This window comes from Cryptomeria japonica, chromosome 2, assembly GCF_030272615.1.
Source record: "Cryptomeria japonica chromosome 2, Sugi_1.0, whole genome shotgun sequence".
Taxonomy (NCBI): domain Eukaryota; kingdom Viridiplantae; phylum Streptophyta; class Pinopsida; order Cupressales; family Cupressaceae; genus Cryptomeria; species Cryptomeria japonica.
The window spans coordinates 27,162,025-27,184,267 of record NC_081406.1 but is presented as its reverse complement, the minus strand read 5'-3'; the positions used below and the strand labels follow the sequence as shown (position 1 = coordinate 27,184,267).

Genomic DNA, 22,243 nt, shown 5'->3' with positions numbered 1-22,243 from the left:
ACTGCATCTCAAAACTACTAGTACATGTGTCACTGACATTTATTTTGTCACTGTCAATTGTCCCACTTTGGTTTGTAGTGTTTCCCAACCCTCTTCTTTTAGTTTTGGACAGTTTCTAGATTCCCAATGCCCTTTCATAAGGAAAACTTCAAACATCATACCTTGATGTATATAGCCGCAAGCAATTTTCCAAATTCTTGTCTAGTTTGTTCCTTATCTTTGATTTTAAGAACCCCAAAGCACTGAAAACTCTCTCATCCTCCACCGAACCCAATATCATGTTTTGACATAAATTAGTAAGTTTGATAAATTCTAATAATAAATCAACTAACTCTGACCTATCTTTGTCCAAAAATTTGTTACTAATCTCTCTTCCAAGGAGTTCTCCACTTTTTTTGAATCTTCAAAATGATGCCTCATAGTTAATGCAAAATGGGCCAATTTCTCTCAAAGAATTGTTTCATTTAAAATTCCTTTTATAGTTTGTCCATTGCTTTCTATGGATTTAAAAAATGATTTATCAAAGTCATTATCCTTTGACAATAATTAACTAGATTGTTGAGTTCCCAATATTTAGAAAACACAATAGACATGGATTCAAGTAACTCATCATGAGGGAATCATTTTCTAATTTCTGAGGAAGCAAAATAGGCTATTTTGTTTAGAATAGGAGTTACAGAATAAAAAATCTTGCTAAAATATTCCCTTCTGACACTTACTTCTTGCTTCTTAGAGCGCTTTCCTATTTCTGTGATCATGGAAAGGTGGTGCATTGGTATCTCAAATCCACGTACACTGAAACATAACTCCCCATTTGCATTAAACTGAAAAAAATTGTTATGATTGTTCAAATCTGTCAATGTCTACCTGCTAGCAAATTTTACATCTACAAATGTTTGTTCTGATTCATAGAGATTATTGAGGGTCGTGCATGTCATTTTATGTAGCTTAGCATATCTTGCAATATACATAGCTCTTTCTTGGGTTTTTTCTACAAGAAGGTTTATTTCCTCTAGAATGGGGAGAAGACTTGCTAAAGTTAAGATTGTCTATATATCACTTAACCTATGAAGCAGGTTAGGAGCTTTGTCTACTATATGGTGATGTTTGTACATTACTCTAATCAAGGATTGATATTTTGAATAAACTCGATGCGTTGGACCATGCAAGGAGATCCATTTGGTATCGATATCCTTAAGAAGCATGTTCCCATCGATTATTCCATCGACAAAATTTTGAAATTCCAAAAACCGTTTGGAACTTCAACAAAAGTATGAGTAGAGCTCCCTGACTAAATCTTCAACATTTGCTACTAGAGGATACTTGCTCACAATTTTAAAAGCTAGATTCATTATGTGGGCCATGCAGTGAATGGCAGTCATATAGGGTGAACAAGAAGTTTGTAGCTTTATGCAAAGACCATTCCTATTACCTTGTATTACTGAAGCACCATCTAGTCCTAGACATATCGTTTTTGCAATTGTCAAGTCATCCATACCTCCATATTCAATTATAGAATTATTAACTAGTTTAAATAGAATTTTCTTTGTCGCACGCTCCTTCAATTTAGAAACACATAGTAGATGAGGTTGGTGGACATTATTCTATCTAGTATAAACATGCGTACATACCCAAGACATATTATCTATTGCCATAACCTCATCCAAAGACAATGCAATAAATTTTGACTCTCTTATTTTTTCCTGTATATCTTATTTTTCAACCTTAGCAAGACAACTTGCCCATTCCCGTCCACTGTTGAATGACCAATGACTGTTAGGATAGTTAGGAATGCCCCAAAAGTATAATAAAGTACTAATTTCTAGGTAGTTTGTCATAGGATGCCCTCTTGTCAAAATATAAAACCAACACTTAATTGAAGAGTTTTTTTCATTTGTGCTACTGTCATTGCCTTTCCAAAAATAACTTCAAGAGAACCTCCACATTCAGTGAGATTTGCTTGTCTTTTCAAATGCACATCATATTCTAAGGCACACTTAACATGATGACATTGCTCGTTTATTTTCCATCTTATCACTGATTTTTCAATTCCATCTATGATTTATTTTTCATGAACTCTGTCAATATGCTTTTCTATGGTGTCTAGCTTCAGTTGCAACCTCTTCTCCTCTTTGTATTTTCAACTACAAATATTACACCTACATTCTATTCGAGGGTCACCTTTCTTTGGATTCTCTATTGGTTCAATGAATGGATACTTTGATACCCAATGAATTTGAAAATGCCTCCCCATATCCCACTCCACACCATTTTTTTATTTGGATTTTTTTTTACCCTTTCGTGCATCATCATCATCTATGATATTGTCAACCAAGTCAATTATCTCATTCCCGTGACCCTGGGTATCTACCAGATCTTCTTCTTCATTGTCATCTGAGATATCACATTCACCACCTTTCCTCAATATTCAGTGCAAGTTGTGATTGTGGTAGTTGTGATAATGTCCCTTCATCTTTTTTACCACAAACATTGGTAAAGTATGAATTTAAGGTTTTGCATTTTGTTGGCTTCTCTTGACCTTCACCACATTCAGGAGTCATGTTTTGAATTTAAGGTTTTGCTAAAGATGTCATCAAGGTACACAACTACAAACCTGCCTATGAAGTCATGTAACACCTCATTCATCAATCTCATAAATGTATTGGGTGCATTTGTTAACCCAAATGGCATGACTAGCCATTCATACAACCCCTCATTGGTCTTGAAAGTTGTTTTCCATTCATCCCCCTCTTTGATGTGGATTTGATGATAACCACTTTTTAGGTCTATCTTACTGAAATATTTTGCTCCCCCTAAACAATCCATAAGATCTTCTATCCTAGGGATGGGGAATCTATACTTGATTGTGATCCTGTTTATTGCTCTTGAATCTGTACAAAGTCTCCAAGCCCCACCTTTCTTAGGTGCTAACACTGTGGGTACTGCACATGGACTAATACTTTTTCTAATCAATCCTTGGTCTAAGAGCTCTTGGATTTGTCTTGCCACTTCCTGATTTTGTTCAGGTGTCATTTTGTAAGCAGCTTTATTTGGTAAGGATGCACCTGGGATGAGGTCTATCTGGTGGCTAATGGCCCTCTGAGGAGGTAGAGAGGTTGGCTGACCATTATTAACAATAGACTTAAACTGATCTAGAAGTTGCTGCACCTCATATGGGATTTCTACCTTCTTTCCTTTCTTTTCATCAACTGGTTTAGTTATCAATGCAAAACCTATGCCATGACCTTCTTTTAGAGTATGAATGAACTCCCTTTCACCAACTAACAAAGTGTTGGGAACTTGTGGTTTGCTGCCCTCACTTTCTTCATTAAGGGACTGAATTTTATAGTTGATACCATTCTTGAGAAATGAGTATGAGTTCTTTTCACCATCATATTGTGCTTTCCTGTCAAATTGCCAAGGTCTTCCTAAAAGCAAATGACAAGCATCCATAGGTAGTATATCACACAAAATCTTATCTTGGTACTCACCTATGTTAAACTCTACCCATGTTTGTTCACTCACCAATACATGCTGCCCTTTTTTCAACCATGTGACCTTGTAGGGCTCATTGTGTTGTATTCTAGGTAGTTGAAGTTTTGTAGCAGCTTCTTCTGATATGATGTTATCAGTTGATCCCGAGTCAATGATAACTTTGCACACCTTTCCTTGGATCTTACATTTGATCCTGAAAAGAACTTTCCTTTGAGACATATCTTTCTGAGATGGCTCTTTCGTGAGGATCCTCCTGATCATGAGGTTTTCCCCTTCTTCTGATGGTAGACACCTTTGATTTGGTGTGGTTTCCTCTTGCACAAAATGGACTCTCTTATCACCTCCTTGAGATGAACTTGGCTTCTCTGGGCATCTATATGCTGGGTGGCCTAGTTTCTGACAATTATAACACTTCATGGTGGAGAAGTATGAACCTCTTCCAGGTCCATTAGATCTACCCCTTCCTGGGTTGCCTGATCCCCTACCCCTATAGTTGGGTCTGCTCTGAGAATCCCCGCTTTGCTCAATCAGCTTAGACTCTCCCTGGGACCTATGATCTATGTTTCTTCCCCCAAAACTGCTTCTATGACTGCCTTTGTTTCCTCTGCCTCTGCCTCTACCATTCTGTTCTTGTTTCTTCTTGTTTCTCTCTTCTACCTTTAGTGCTAGTTGATAACACTTCTGTAATGTGTTGGGACACCATAGGCTTAACTCTTCCTGAATATTTCATCTTAACCCATTGAGATACCTAGCTACTCTGACATTTTCATCTTCTTGTACCTTAGATCTAAGGCATAGTTTTTGGAATTCTTTAGTGTAACTACTGACATCTAGGTCTTTCTGCCTCAAGTTTTGTCTCGTCCTATGTAACTCAATTTCATAATCTTCAAGAATGTAGGTGTCTTTGATTTTAGTTACCATTGTCTTCGAGATGGCTATGGGTTTCTTTCCTTCTTTCACCCTTTGCTCTTGGATGAACTTCCACCAAGTTAAGGCTGCCCCTCTCATTCTGGATTTGGCTACCTTCACTTTCTGTGCTTCATTAATTCCATCACATTCAAAGTGATTCTCTAGACCCTCTATCCACTCCATTAGTGCTTCTAGTTCCATCTTACCACTGAAAAGGGACACTCCATCTAGGGCCTTTCTAGTCAAAGCTTTCAAAGCTTGTAAAAAGGTTTCTTGTTCTCTATCCAAGATTGGATCTGGTTCTGGGACTTCTTCCTCTAAGGTTTCCTTCTTATCTTCAGCATTTTCTAATCTCTCACTGACTTCTTCAGTCTTGACTTCTACTTGGTTCAACGTTTTTTCAAGTTGTTGTAATCTTTCCTTAAGGAGTCTATTTTCTTCGACTTGATCCTCCATCCTCTTTGCTAACTCTGCATTGGTCACCATGTTGTTGGTGTTGTCTCCCACTGACTCACTACCTGACATGTGCTAATCTCTCAACCCAAATCTAAATTGGCTCTGATACCACTATGATGTGGAGGTAGAGTAGAAGTTGGTCTTCTTTTGAGGTTGGTGGGCTTTTGTTCCCAAATCAATCCCTAGGCACAAATGGGATTCTTCTAAACCTTTCTCCTATCTCCTCCTCTCTACTCAACACTCCTTGCACCCTATTGTATTTCACATCACTCCTCCTTACCTTCCATGCTAAGGCATTCAAATCTTGAATGAGGTCCTCTTGTGTGTCACTAAAAATGAACAAGTTTGGTTGTCCAACTGGCTGAATCTCCTCTCTTCCAGGAATGGGCAACTGTTGGAGAACCATGGTTTACCTAACCTTGTTTGTACTTGTAAGGATTCCAAACATATTAATGTGTTGACTAAGCATCTAGACAGGTCTGCAAAGTCTGATGACTGTTCCTCACCTTTTCAAGAGTGAAAATATCCACATAGGATGCAATGAACGTTGTTCTACTCAAGGCAACTTCTAGGTTCAAAAGGTCATCTTGATCAAATGACTTAATGAAATTATGTGGAGCTTGTAGTAGGGTGTCTTATGTCTTAAACTCATCAATTTTGATGATTTGAAACAATCAATTGCTTCTCCTTCCTTACCGATTTCATGAGATGGTCAAATTTGCCCCAAAAAGGCTACTAGGATTAGCCCTAGTTTTTAGTGAAAATTGTTCACCCTGCTCAATCTGCTAAACTTCATGACAAACCCTTGGAGATGTGGTCATTTGATGATGTAAGCTCAAGGATTTTTGCTATGGCAAGTACTGTACGGACTGTTTGAGGACTGTCCCACAAAATAGGCACTTTTCAAGGGTTTTTGAGGGATTTAGTGAGGTTTGCAATTTGAAAGTCTTCTCCATGATACTAGACCCAATTAAAAGTTCTATACCTTGCTATAACATATGCCAAACACTCCCAAGGACTCAAACTTCATCTTAGACTACTGTCATTATGTCAAACAAATGCCATACTACTGCCTTTACACAGAAAAATAGTCTAGAGGACTAAGACAACAACGTTTTTAAGATTTTACATGCATTTTCAACATTAATAAACCAAATACAATGAAGTTTTATCAAATACAGATGCAACAATGATTTGATAGAGGTTGTAACATCCTGCAAGGCAAATAGGAAATGATTTCTTATGACTGTTACTCATACACCCACCTTCACTACACTTTGACAGTATTAAATTGATTCACTGTCTTTTCTTTGTTTTTATTGCTTCTTCACTCTATCTCTGGCCTACGAAGAGGTGTTAATGGCAAGGTAATACAAAGCATATAGTCTCTTCAAAGATCTTGTAAGATTGAGCACTTAAAAGATGCCACAAAGCATGACAACATTACAAGACTGTGACAGAAAATACAACTGTTCTAGGATCTTTATTTAGGTCCTTTACAACCAGATTGTACATCTTGTTTTCTTAGCATTGAAAACACTTGTAAATACATTCCCATGATGCATAAAAGAAGAATCCATCATTCCATACTGTCCTTTAGGAAGGTTGGCAATGAGGTTTTAGCAATGAAACAGTGACACACTATCTTACAGTCTGTTTACACCTTTTCTTCTTGCATCCAACCAAGTCATGAGAGAGACAAGGATGATAAAGTGCAATAATAACTCTTACCAACTTAATCCTCCTTCAGCATTTCAAAGTACAGTGCTATGAACAACAAAGTACCATTCAAACAACTTTAAGGATATCCAAGCCAAATTGTTCACTTCACATACTTGCCATGGGCTTACAAACACTTGTGCATTGCTAGAACAAGAAAATAGATGTATGATACATTATGTACAAAGGATCCAAAAAATTTCCTCAAAGCCATGGATGAATAGACTTGAAGAAACTAGTTGGACCATGAATGATCTTCCGTTGGAAACCACAAAACAATGCCTTACTCAAGAGTACTCCAAACAAAACTTGTTCGAATCCCCAAGAAAAGATCAGAGATCACTACTCAAACATCAAGAGAGATCATAAAAATGAAAAATAGGAGTAGTACGGACTCATGGAGCCATGGTACGGACTGTACTCTCAAAAGTGCAGGAAACTAGTTAAAACTCACAAAAAACAAGAGCAAAACAAGTATTTCTTATATTTTTCCAACATGAACACACATACAATGATGGGAACATGGTTTTTATACATGTTCCAACTTATTGAAGCCTTTGTACAGATAGGTACAGGCTGGAACTAACCAAAACCACCAAAAATCATTTTTTTGCACTTTTTGACAACTTTTTGACAACTTTTGTTGCTCAAAAATTGCATTTTGACTTCCGGTGACTTGGCACTCAAACCAATGACTCAAAATCATTTAGAAATACTAAATAAACATGCTCCAATGCCTTTCAAGGATTTACAACATAAAAAAATTCAAAAATGCTCATTTGGACCCAAAATTGACAATTTTTGGCCCACTGAGCAAAAACCAAAAATCTTGGAAACTCTTAAACAAAATGAGTTCCAAACCTCATTAAACCACAAAAAAAACCTATTAAACCTACTAGAAGCATAAAATAAACACACATTCTTAATTTGCAACAAAATGCTATACCTGCTGTGATTTGAGTATTCAGGTGCTCAGGTGCTCCTACACTAGACAGTTCCAAAAATGTCAGGTGAATTGGGTCCTCATGCAAATTTAACTACTGATGTTGGTAAATATGGCGGTGAATTAAGGCACACCTTCAAAATTTCAAGCGAAAATGTTAAATAGACTGTTGTGAAAATGTAGACTCTATTAGAAAATAATTTAAATGGCTACACATAATTAATAAAAATGAAAGCAAATTCAAATGCATTTGACTGAAAATTGATAAAGTAGGGGTGATTCGACCACCTCGTTTGGTCCAACTTATTCACCAATTTTGAAATGGCTAATACAAAATATTATGATGCAGCCATGACAAGAGGGTCCTCAAAGAGAACTGTTCGAACTGTGCAGCAAGATTAACACAATGGAAACAATCACACATAATAGAGAGAATTCTAGATCGGGCTTCAATTATATTATGAATTCAAATACAACTGGCTGGCAACATCTGAGCAACAAACATGCTAACAGGCCTGATTACATAATAGACATTCAATCCGAAACCAAAGAGATGTTCAAATTCAAACTATATCTATCTAATTATCATCAACTATCCACTAACTACTCATCTAGGATCTAATACATCAATATATAGCATCTATATCACATCTGGGTTGGCTAAGAAAGATTCAATCCCCAAGGCAGGAAAGTGTAACGTGCGAATAGGTCCGCCCTAGGCATGAAAAAAATCCTCCAAAAAAGAATTGAAATGAGATGTAAACCAAAAGGAAGGTCAACCAAGCATATGGGAACATCGTCTGAAGAAAACACCATCTAGTTGTTAAGGTTCAAATTGGTCAAAAAACTGAGAACTGCCAAACAATCCGTAAGCGAAATTCTACCGAAGAAAGATCCAAATGAGCTAAAATCCAAGATCAACGAACAAGAACATGTCTACAAGATAAATCCAACTCCACACAAAAAATGAGCAACATGAAGGGGTCCAGAGTGAAACAGAGAAACTAAACTGAACAAGAAACAAAACAGAAAGAAAATATTTTTGGTTGATGCAAGATTGCTAATGAACGAAGGATACTCCTTCATCATATTCACCAATTGGCGAATATTCACCATAAAAATTTTTGCTGCATAAAACATACTCTTTACCACCCCAAGGAATGCAAAGAATTCTAACACCGAGACATTAAATATTGTTTCATGTATACATTAAGTACACTTTCCTGCATATTGAACTTACCACAACTAGAACTTCTCTAGAGACAATTCACCAACACCAAGGCATCAAACTCAACAACAACACCAAACACAAGACAAATAAACCTGTAACAATACAGTGTCATATCCAAACCAGATTCCATCTAAACCATCGAATTTGACATCAATGGCAACCTAACTCATATTTCCAAAAAATACCACAGTTAGAAAGTTGCTTGGAGCTACTGTCCAAATCCAACCTCATAAATTGAAACAAGATTATATTAGGTTTTATGGGCTACAACCCAAAGGAACTGTAACTCCCTCAAACAAAGTTTTATGGCTACAATTAAAGGAAGTTCACCACCGCTATGAATCACAATACTTATAAGAGACTACCACCTCAAAATAACATGAATCAAATTGATTAACTTTATCTACAACACTTTTACAGGACATTGTTAGCTACTTTTGGCTTGCTACCTCCAACACACATCCTTGCTGATATGAAACCTTTAGCTCACTTCTTCTAGTTTATTCTTCACCACATAACTTTCTAATGATTTTATCTTTCATTTATATCCACCGCAAGTATCAAACAAGCTTTCTCATAGTCAACAAAGATAAAATGTGTAGACATGAAATGTACACCATCCAAAAGGTTGACCGAAAAACTTAAATCACCATCCATCTTGTTAGGTAGCAATACCAAATTCACCCTACAAGCCCTTGGAACTTTTACCTTGGCTTTTATGAGTTGACGTGACACACACACATTCTTCACAACTTCCTCTATCTTACTTCCAAACCACAAAGGCATATCTTCAAGTATAGAGAAATGTAATAGATTCTTCAGAACCCTTGTGACACCTTTCATACTTTGGACTTAAACATTCATCTTCAAATTACTTGCAAACATGAACTTCAGAAGTTAAGGTGCAAATAAAAATAGAAACAAATGGTAGTAATTCCTAATCTTCCAATTTCTAGTCTTCCATTATCATTGCTTTTCTAAATAGTTGGTACAAATGACAACACATGCAACACTTTTGATGTATTTTAGGTTGTGAATAAATAATATCACTATTTTACTTATTTCTTATATCTTTATATTTCATTGTGTAAAATTTGAGTGTTTTTGTCAAGATTTTATAATTGGATAATAATTAATTGAATCCTCTATCTATAACTACATCAAACATAGAAATCATAATTGTACAAATTACTAGATCACATCCATAGATATATGGCATTTCCACAATCATAGACATGGCCCTCTATAATCTAAACATCAATATTTTGATGATGAGGTGAGTTGTAACATCATCCATGTATTGGCTTAAACACCACTTATAGGTGGGCCCTACAAGAAAATTTGGTTTAATTTCAAATCCTTGAAGTGTGCTATTTAAGCCCAGCCGTCATCCACTAATGATCTTGCTATGTCACAAATTCTAAAATCTTGACACAAGTCTTTTGAATACAAAACTAAATATCTTGATTGATTATATTTATTTTTAGGCATGTCTAACATTTAATTTTACAATTAAGTCATACTTGTATCTTTGTATCTTATTGAATTAGCTTTAAGTAAAATTTATTTGATTTAATTTCAAATGTTTCAAAATATTCTATCTAAACCTAGCCATCATCCACTAATAATCTCGATATATAAAAAATTCTAAAATCTTCATACAAATCTTTTATTCTTTAAATACAAAAGTAAATATCTTGATTGATTATATTTATGTTTATATTTATTTATAGAACTATAATCTAAATTAATTCATACATATATCTTTGCATCGTAATGGATTAGCTTTTTAAGTAAAGTTTATTCTCCTTTATATCAATATAAAAGGCATTTCAATAGTGTCGAAGCACAGTCAAACACAAACAAAAAATTAATCTTCATCAACGCACTAGTTAGGGTAAATGGTACCATCAGTTGGACTATATTGTACAAAAGATTATCTTATTTTAGTGGCGGCTTCCAATTTTGACCAGGCGCGCATGTTAGAGGACTTGACCAAACGAGCAGCAAATTCCAACCCAACAACGTTGATCGAGCAGAATAAAACGGTGAAAGCAAGAGAAAGAATTGGTAGGAAATAATACAGGCGTCTTAGGAAATCAAAGTAAAAATGGTGGCCACAAGCGTTAGTGTAGAATTGGATTCTCCAGTGGAGGTGAAGAAACTTTGGAAGGCAATTGTGAAGGACGCTGAGCTCTTCCCCAAGCAAGTGCCAGGCCTATGTTCAGCCGTCACTCGTCTCCAAGGCGATGGAGGCGTCGGCACCGTCATCCAAATTGACTTCACCCCTGGTTGCTATTTCTAACAATCTTTCATCTCAATGATTAAAGAGATTTTTCATAATACAGATAGATAGTTGTACATAAAAATTTTGTATCAATGTTTCTAATGATTCTATCTTGATGACGGATCAAATAATATGATTAGAAAACCTAATATATTCATCTATTGCTTTTGGGTTTCTTAGTAACATCTTTTTCATGCAGTGAACAAGGATTTCAGCTACGTGAAGGAGCGGACGGAGGAAATCGATGAGGAAAACTTCTATTACAGATACAGCTATGTGGAGGGAGGGCAGTTGGGGATCCTCTGGGCTTCTGCCCAATTTAAACTGAAAATGAGCCCCAAAGCGGAGGGTGGATCTGTCGTCAAGTTTACGTGCGAGTACGACACTCTCCCTGGCATTTCTATCGACCAAGCCAAAGTAAAAGAGATGGAGGGTGCCTCTGTAGGTCTTTTAAAGGCCGTCGAAGCATTTGTTATAGCAAACCCTAGTTTATATGTCTAGACTAAATTTTAGGGTTTGTGTGTTCAATAATGGTCTACCACTCATGTTACCCCCTGTATGAGATCTAAGCAAAGTAAATAAGTATTTCTAAGGTGGGCTTCGATGTCTATTTCTGGAGACTACCTAGTTTTGTCTTTCATTCGGTATCTAGATGTTTATCATATAAAATTCTAAAGACTATTTATACAATGATAATGATAATATGTAAGTTTCAATTTGTGTTTAATTTTTTATTTTTATTTTGTCTTTGTTTTAATTATATAGTAATGTTTGGGTCAAAGCTTTTTAATTCTTGACAAAGTGTTCAAAGGACAATCTCTATCCAATATTTGAGCATTGTCATTATATATTTATTGTTCAAGATTATATTTTTATTTCATAATTGAATCTATATGACAATAAAGCTAGAAGAAGCATAACTCAAGAAATATTTCCACTTTTCCACCAACCCTAATAAATAGAAGATTTTATGATCCAAAAAAAAATCACAATTCCTAAGAGTGGCAAGAAATTTAAGCGTTAAACTCATTCATTGTAAATAAGTTGAGGAATTTGCTAGATTTATCCAAAGGAAAAGACCCCTATAATCAGTCATATTTCAATTGAGAATGCATTATACCCATTTAGCCAAGAAATTTGCAACAATAATTGATTCCCTAGGAATTTAAAAAAGGAAATAGAATCAACATGTGGTTCATTGAAAAAAAATAAAAAATTCACAAAAAGAGATGCCAATCTCTATGAAGACTCAATCACCCTCCCCTTACTCAAAAAACCTAAATTAAAGAATCTCTTTCTCAAATAACCTCCTTCCAACTGATCTTGCAAGCTTTCTCACGTACCATAAGAATGCCAAGGGCCTACATTTTATTATTTGTGTAACAACTCATAGAAGTAGTGAAGAATATGTGAGCTAATTCATCACTTTGTTGACTAACCCCCTAATATTAATAGAACCTAGATTGTGAAGAACACACAATTATATTAAGAGGGTGGATGAATTTTTATAATAAAACACTTTCATTTTTTTAAAACTTGATTAGATGCAATAGAAATACTTTAAAAAATTATCAACCATAAATGCAAGATATAGCAAGTAAAAACATAGAGAGAACACATGATTTACATGGAAACACTTGCGGGAGAAAACCAAGGCAAAGTATTAATTGTGTATTAGAAAATTGTTACAAATTTTGTAGGCTCCAACCCACGGGAAACACCAATCCCTTTTAATAAGAGGAACCAACCTTAGAAGACAAGAATTAAGTATTATTAAATCTACTACAAATCTACCTTAAATAGATTCTCAAAATATCTTGAGGATATACCTTAACTCTCTCAAAAAACAACAAAAAATATGGGTGAACCCACAATAGTGGGTTGCACTTTTTTGCCAACTTTGTGAAAAAACTTCTGATTCAAACACCTATTACTTCTAAAACGTAACGAATTTGTAGATGATGTGAACTAGTGATTTGTGTCATTTTGTATGTGGATTCTAAAAATAATTTTTGGATAATTTTTAGAATAGATTTGCTTCCATTTTTCTATCTCCCTTGAAAACTTGTTTTTTTTTTTAAAATAACATTTTAAAAGAGTGATACTCACTCTGTATAGCATAAGTTTTTTTCTATAATAGATATGAACGTGATTCTTTTTAATTTGGTTTTGTAACATCCATATCTAGTGTTTGCAATTAGTTTTGTAATATTGTCTTCAATATTTCATATTTTATTAAGATTTGGAGTCGAGTTAATTGTAATTTTGGCATATGTATATTTGATATTACATAACTTGTTGTATATCTAATGAAAATTAGTTTTATTTTTTTTGTTGGAAAGAGGACTTCAATACCTATTGCATAAATATTTTTCAGATTTTTTTGGGTGACGTTTACTATTTTTCCATAAGCATTGAACAAAGAAGTTCATGTTCAGTGAAAACCCTACATTCATAAGAAATAAAATAAAAATATATTAATGAAATTAAATATATGAAAAATTATACTATTAGGAAAGCTCATAATAAGGGCTAAATACTTAAAAAAATAAAACTTCTAAATGAATTCATTTGACCCCCTAAAAGCTAATGTAAAATTGGTTTTTTATCAGCATTTGATAGATGCAAAGGAAACTCCATTGCAAGTATGATTTAGAAGTAGAGAGGTTCTATCCAAGAAATTTTGATCAAAGAGCCTTTGATCTAACTCTCTTCAATTAATTACTTCAAATGGGACCTCTTAAAGCTTAAATCATTATATTTTCTAAAATATGTACGATTTCAACAAAAATCAGAATGTACGAAAAAGTGGGACATTGTGAGTTCACCCATACACTGGTAAATCTGCAATATTTATGCTCAAGATCTTGCAACAATTTTCCTTCAAAATATGATCTTATATCTACATAAATTCACCTTCAAGATTAGCTGCTAGATCTAAAACAATCTTCTCATGCCCTTCTAGAATTTATACTCACAAGACCTTCAATAATCTAGTCATAAAGTCCAAAATAGTCTGCTCATGTCCTTAAATTTTTGCTCATAATGTCTACAATAATATGCTCATATTCTTCAAAAAAAATTACTCACATATACTCCTTAGTTTTTCTCTAAGATCTAAAATCTTCTACTCAAGGTCCGCACAAGTATTTGCTCATATGTTTACAATAATCTTCAATGATGATTGCTCGTATATGTTCCTTAGATCTACTTCTAAGGTTTGTGCAAGAACTGATACGAATGGGAATCGTGTTCAATGGAATGCTTGATTGAAAGACCTCAAACCATCTCTTATTTATGTCTATCGCATGCACCTCTTCACTAGGTTGGTCAATGTCGAAAGGTTAAATACCTTATTTAAATTTGTATTTGCCTCCAAAAATGGTAACTCAATTTGGAAAGGTTGTCCCAAATAAATTATCTTTTATATAATTTAAATTCTACTCAAAATAGGATGGACAAGACAAGGAGGTTGGCCTAATACAATAATATTTATTTTCCTTAAAATAATTTGCCCAATAGATTCTACCAAGAGCCAAGGGTTGGCCCTATTTGAGGATAGATTTCTAACTTAGAAAACAATGACATTTCTTATTTTTTATGTTGTTGTGCATAAAACCTTTGCATAAAATATCTAAATTGATCCTCCTTAAATATGGTCTCCTTAGATTTCTCTTTTGACATCAATGGAAAAAACATCCATTAATCTTCTTACCTTTGACATTTCTATTTGGCATCATTCTTGGACTATGAGAACTTTAACATTAATGAAAAACAATCCAACAGTCTCCCCATTTTCATTCATGCCAACCTTGCAAATAAACCATCAATGAATGAAATACAAACAAAAATTCCTCCCCTACTCTATTGCTCCCCCTAACTATAACTCTCCCCCTTCAACATCAATAGAAAAAGGTATTTGGGGCTTTCTTAAAAAATCTAAAAGAGCTCTCTCTAATCACATGCTTCTTCTTGACATTAGTGGCATCATTATCCCTTTTCTAATTACTCTCCCCCTTTCTGAAATTATTGATAATGAGATGCTTATTTTTTATTAGGGATAAAAAAGGTTTTGAGGGGACCTAAAACCCCATAAAATAAGTTTTGAAGGGACCTGAAACCCTTTGGAATTAATGGGAATCCAAAACCCACAAGAAAAATGTTGCAAAAAGATACAAACAAAGACTAACAACAACCAACCATCAACCAAACATCAACAAGGCAGCTAAGAACAAACAAACCCACCCACCTGGTCTAAGACAATAGACAAGAGATAAGGGTTTTGCAAGGATCCCTTAACTTGAAACTAGATCTAAGATCCAAGGGTTTTACCAAGGCACCCTTAACTTGCATCAAGATCCAAGGGTTTTTCTAGGTACCCTTAACCTGATCATTGGGTTTTAGCAAGGTTCCCAAAACCTTAACAACTAGAGTCATGAATAACAACCTTAAAAAATAATTTGGAAATAACTCAAGACAAGGATCAAGGGGTTTTGAAAGGCCCCCCAAGCCTTCAAATTGGGTTTTGACATGGCTCCCAAAACTATCATGGTAAAAATCGCAAAGACTCCAACAGAAAGTCATCTCCCCTCAATCGAAACTCCTCTCTACCTCAATAGAAAAGGAACCCACCTCAATAGGAACATAAGAGAAACAGACCAATAGTTGGAAGAGCCAAACTCGATTCAACCCCACAACCAAGCAACCAGTAGTCCACATAGAGATATGACCAACCTCTCCCACAAACCAAAACACCACCTCCATAGGCATTTCCTCCACCTATTTAGGAGCTTTGAAAGAGGAAGAGGGGAGAAAAATGAGCCAAACCCACATCATGGCCATAAGAGAAAACTCCACCTCGATAGGAGCCTCACGAGGAAGAATCTAGCTAATAATAGCAGAAGCCCACTTGAGAAGAAAAAGCATAATGCACCAAGAAATAGCAAGGACAAGCACAACCCTAAGAGAACAAAAACCTAACCAAAAACAAACCAAGGCCAGCCCAGGCCCTTGAAAACTGTCAGCAACTACCTAACCACCAAGAAGAACAGAGCCACCAAAATCCCTAACACTGAAAAAACTGCTTGAAAGAAAAGGAAAGGAGAGCACAGGAGCAAATGCTTGTTGCCTTAATATAGAATGTGCATTATCTAATCTATGTTTGAATTGTTTTTCACATAGATCTTGTAAGACATTGCAATAATTAGCTCACCCTAAATTTGTACATTAAATGCATTTTGCACAAACATATACTCTTATTTCTTCTCATTATTTTTCTCTTATTTCCTACTCCATACTTTCATAATTTCCTTCTTTTGTTTGTCCATGGTACTATTTTTCTTGTTTTTTCTAGGTGGTTTCACAAAAATACTTCTACAAAATTGGGCTATATGTCCATAATTGTTGCATTTATAACATTCAACACTATAATCCACTAAGGGGGCTATGTATATTGAAATGTGAACCTATTGTAAACCCATCAAAAGCCCAACCACAAGCCTATAATCTACAAATAAATTAATAACACCAATAGATCTCTAAATCAAGTGCATTCAAATCAAGCAAACAATGTATACCTTCACATATGATAAAAATGACTCCATTGTCCATTGTTCTCCAACCCTTTAAGACCTTGTGTAAAATAGTATTTACTCTCATCATTAGGCACTAGCACAAAATGACATAAAAGAGTGAAATGGGGTAGATTGATGTTGTAAGCATGGAGAAAGTATGATAACAAGAAATAATTTGTAGCTAAATGGATACTATAAAGCACTAAGAAAGTACTCTACATGCATACTAGGTAGGTGAAAAATGGGGGAAAACGCCTCTTTTATAGAAATCTCCAAGAGAATCAATGGCTTAAATTGAGAGGTTGAATGATGAATTAGCATGATTAAGAAGTAAAAGGAGAGCGGGTAGATTAAGAGGTTAAAAGGATGGATGAATGAGATTAAGAGGCATGTTGACTTTTTTAAAAAAGGCATCTGAATTCAATGAATGGATGATAAGTCTTAAGTTAGACATGTGAAGGGGACAAAGTGAGATACTTGTTGCATGATAAAAAAAATTAGATTATGATGCATGTGAACAATATGAAAGGTTAAGATTGGATAGAAAAGGATAATGAATTAGTCAAATAAACAAAAATGTTTTTTTAATTCATAGTTGAAAAAGTTGGGATTAGAATAATTAAATAAATATTTATTTTGTTATTGATATGTGTTGTCATTGATGTAAACTTGATGTCTAACAATATGTGTTGTCCTTGATGAGTATTGATGTTGATGCGATCATTGATGTTGTCAGGATCATTGGAAATATGTGGATATTTTGTTGTGGTCATTGATGTTGTGGAGAATGTGTTACAATGGTTTGTTGAGATTGACGTTGTCATGATTGAGGAAGATGTTATACTATACAGATGATTGATGGTTGCAATTGATTTGACCTATGGATGTCCACCTTCTTAGTGTCTGATGTGTACATTCTATATGATCTATTGATGAAAATATGTTATGGATTTGTGGCATGATGATGACAATACGGATTCGTTTTCCTTGGACCTAGCACTTTTGTTCAAGTTAATGTTGGTTTTAAATTTTTCAATATGAGGAGATGTGATATGTAGGATATGGACATAATGTTTATCCTCTATGGATATTGTACTTCTAATTTTTTTAGGTTCTTATTGTTACAACTAATGTGGCTGGTGATCATTGTTTGTTGACAATCTGGCTATCTGTCAAAAGCAGATTTGATTGGTTTGAAAAATTATCTACATTTCTTTACATGTTTCAAGTTTTTTGACTTGGAGGACATTCTTTTGATGTTTGTTCATTGTGATGAGCATCAAATCTGACTTAAGTAAAATGTCTTGATTTGAGAAATTAAATCATAGAAGCCATCTATCTTTGGAAGAAATCGTCATTTTCATTGATACCGTAATAACCCATAAGTTATCGAGCAAGTCTAATAGCATTCTATCGAAATATCCAAAATTCAAATAGTATTGATGAGACCCAGCGATGTCTCATTGATATAAAAAGAGTATCAAAGGAAAGGGAACACCGATGAACTCTAAAAAGGACTCATCGAAAGCAATCATTCCACCGAAAGAGGATATCAAAGAAAGCAGAGACGGTTTTCATTGATGGGAAAAGGCTTCCGAGGAAATAATACCATTGGCTCAACATGAAGGAAACTTACCGAAAGAAGCGTTTTTATCGAAAGAATGATATTGATGAAATAGAAGGAAGCTACATCGATAAAAGATATCGATAAGGATATGAGTTTTGAGGAGGCTAAAAGGCATGTCTCCGATATGCGTTGTTTCACCGATACAACTTTATTGGTGGAAGAAGACAAGAGAGGATAAAGAAAGGCTTCAGTGAGACAATAGATCCATTCATCGACGGGGCATAGTGATATCGATGGAAGAGGTATTTTGGTGGAAAAATAAAGGAGGTCATCAAAGCCCAAGGTTTCTTCGACATAAAAACCCGATGGATATCAGATAGGTATCGGTGAGGAGACAACCATAGTGACCAAATACAATATTTTGATGAATGAAGGAAATACTTGATTGAAGTGATATTCGAATAAGTGTTGTTGATAGAAACAAAGAGATCGATGGACTAAAGAAATTAATGATCAAAAGATATATTCTCATCGAAATGGTTATTGATTGTCACGAAAATCAGAAACGAATCTCACACAAGGTCACATCGCCATTAAATTCAAATGTGTGCCCAGGTGACCGTTGTCGAAACTGCCAAACTAAATTTGGATGTGGCTAAGTTAAACCAGGATCAAGTAGAGTTTTTGGTTAGAGAAAACTCTACATACAAAAGCCTATATGAGAAAGTCGATGAAGAGAAATAGAGGCTGCAAGCAAGATTGCTTTAGATTGACACAGGTACCAGTCCAACAGGGATGACTTACGAGGTTGATAGAGATGCCATGGATGCCTTGACAGACGCTATATAATGGAGGAACAGGGCCAAAAAGACATCTCGAAAAATAAAAAAGGTACAACACAATATGGATAAGTTGATTCTTGAGATCATTGAACATAGATTCACAAGTATGATGCAAGTTGCAGAAATCTATTGGAAAACATACACTGGAAGAGTCAGAGCTTTGAAAGAGCATGAAAGGCTCAACTCTCAGTTGGAAGACATGATGAATGACAACAGTTTGATGAACCCAGGTGAGAGAATTGAAGCTGAGCCTTACTTGAAGTCCCATGATGAATTTGAGAATCAATTAAGGAAAGAGTTTTAGAGTTTGGATGATGGGAATACCCCTAGGGTGCCCTCTTTTTATAATGATAGTGAGTTGGCATCATTAGAACAGTGGAAACAAGAGTTTGTTGAGGTGAAGAATCAAGCAGTGGTAGAGTTGGATCGGGACAAAGACTTATCACATGATGTGAATCACATTCTGTCCAATTATTTCCTGATGAAGAATGACATGAGGATGCTAAACAATGATATTGTGATGTATGAAGATGACAAGTACATCGAACACATAGGGGTGCTGAATTTGTTTATCTTCCAGTTTGTTAATAAAAGTGTTAGTTAACGGTTATATGTTGAAAAGCCACAACGCTTGGTGATAATGTATACTCCCATATAAAGGGGGAAACTTTTGTAATATGGCGAATTATTGGAACAAGAAGTAGATTATAGCCTCAGGCTTACCATTGTACTATTTTGGCAAATATATATAATATAATTAGTTGTTTTTCCTTTGCATATGTGTTGCGGATTACTACATTTTTTTGCAGGTAGTTGTTGTTAGGGATCCCACAGATATTGAGACGGGGGGGGGGGGGGGGGGTGAATCAGTATCTAACTGGTTTATGGAATTTCTTAACTTAAAACATGCAAAACATAATATAACAGTGTATCGGTATGCAAGAAATAATGCAATAAACAGAATCAAGAACATCCACATGAAAAGCACACCATAACACAAGATTTAATGAGGAAACCTAGTGTGGGAAAAACCTCGGTGGGATTTGTGACCCACAATATTCACTCACTGGCCAATAAGAGAATATTACTTACAATAGGGGCCTACACATGCAGGAAGGCCAACTGCCTAGAGCTCACTGCTCAATGGGAAGTCTCACTGACTTACAATAAGGATTATACAAATCCAATATCTTGTACTGCTTTATAATAGCATCTTCAATGCCAGATTTAGTACCGGTTCTTGCTCTGTTCTTTACATATACCCCTTGACCTATATTTCGCACAATAGGTATGCCTAATATTTTCCTTTTTTTTTCACATATCATTCCAAATGTCTACAATGATCGTTTTTATATATAAGAGTCATTTTACAATTTGCCAAGTCAGCTTACACATTTTTAAAATAATAAACAAAATATAGTATAACAAAATCCTGTCGGCCTTTGTGCCGATATACTTCCTTTCTTCTATGTCGGTGCTGGTGTCCTGAGTGCCGGTGTAGAGTGTGATCTGCTGATGTCTATATAATTCTTTTTTCAGTGCCATAGGATTGCAAGGTTGCCATCAATGACAAAACCTTCAATCGCATACAATGTCTCATTGGAGTGTGCATATGCTAACAATCTCCCCCTTTGGCATTGATGGCAACACTCATGAGAAATTTCAAAAATGATCCAAAAATGTGAAGTCCAAAAATGTTACCAAAAATGTGTGTGCTCCCCTTGAGCATATGTTTCCTGTCCTGTGATTTGAATTTTCTCATCCCACTACTCCCCCTTTGGCATCAATGACAAAGGTTGTCAAGATGTCAGTAGAGTTTGTAGTTTCAACCTTGTAACTGGGTGGTTACAATTTGAAAAAGATCTCCCAAAATCAATTTTATACTGTCCATAAACTTTTTGCTATCCTTTATTGTTGTCTCTATTCTCTTCACTGTATCGGTGAGATGTTGCAAATGCTCTGCTGGTGTTTTGCTTCCCTGTATTAGTGCCTTAGATATTTCCTTCCGTAGAGATGCTAGATAGTCCAATCTTGGACTTAGTTTTGATCTCAAATGTTTTGCCTTATTTATTACCCTTTCTTTCTCTCTTTCCAATTTAAGTAGTTCTTCCTCAAAATTTGTTATCTTCTCCTCAAAAACTGATAGTGTATCAGGTGAGTTGACAAAACTATCTGCAAGTTTATTGATCTCATCTTGTACCTTGCTCATTTTCTTGTCTATATCTACAGTCAAAAAGTTTGTTTTACAGGTATCTTTGTACAAATTTTTGTAGTCTTTCAACAAATTACATAATTCTGGTAGAAGTGTGTCAAAATCTCTATTACACTTCTTTATTTGCTCATCAAAGAATTTCTGTTTTTCAACTTCTACTTTATCCTTCACTGACTCTTCTTTTATTTTCTCAATGCTTTCTAAGATATATTTACACAGAGTATCCAGTTGTCCTAAAGAATCTTTATTGTCTATATTACAGTTGGGAGCAATTACCTTCAAAATTGGTATGGAATCATCAATTGCTTTGTAAGCTTGTGAGCTGCAGTCGGTTATTTTCTTGATTGAATCTAATAGTACCTCAGTCACATTGGTTGATTTGAAGCTTGATGATGAATCAACACTTTGAGTACCAGTGGAAGTAACCAAGCTTGTATTGACCTCTGGTAGGTCTGTTTGTCTCTGCATTTCTTTAAGCAATGTTTTTTCACTAGTTGCCGGTGGTATTGTTTCCTTATGTACCTGTTCCTGTTTCGGAGCCTTTTGCTCTGTTTGTTCCTCTATTTGTTGTGTTGTCTCAGTCTGTGTCTGAGTCTCTACCTTTTTCTCTTTATTTTTTGTCAGTTTCTCCTGTGAGTTATCAGTTTCCTCAGTCACCAGAGGCTCACTAGCCATATCAGTCTTATCTGTTGTATCTTTGTCTACCACTATGTTGATCTTCTGAGTATCAATATCCACAGTATATAGGACTTCAGGATTAGGATTATTATCCTCTACATCCATACTCTCAGCTATCGGTTGATCATCTGTAGTTGTTGTTTTTACTCATGGAGTATTTAAAGGAGGTGGGGGTAAGTTGTCTCTAACCTTGATACTAGGTGGTCCACCAACTTTTCCTTTCCCCTTGTCTCTATCTTTCTGATAAACTTTTATGGGTTTGGGGTTCTTGTACTCTTTTTGTTTTTCTTTCTCAACCAGGAATATATCCCATCCATCTTCAGTTTCTTCA

General features: G+C 35.2%; 1 protein-coding gene across 1 annotated transcript; it reads left to right on the top strand.

Moving 5' to 3' along the window:
• Positions 1-10,810: 10,810 nt before the first annotated feature.
• On the top strand, positions 10,811-11,767 carry LOC131048482 (major allergen Pru ar 1). Its single transcript, XM_057982442.1, has 2 exons — positions 10,811-11,044; positions 11,240-11,767. Exons 1-2 carry the CDS (start codon positions 10,864-10,866, stop codon positions 11,539-11,541), a joined length of 483 nt encoding a protein of 160 aa, XP_057838425.1. The 5' UTR covers positions 10,811-10,863; the 3' UTR covers positions 11,542-11,767.
• The last annotated feature ends 10,476 nt before the right edge of the window (positions 11,768-22,243 follow it).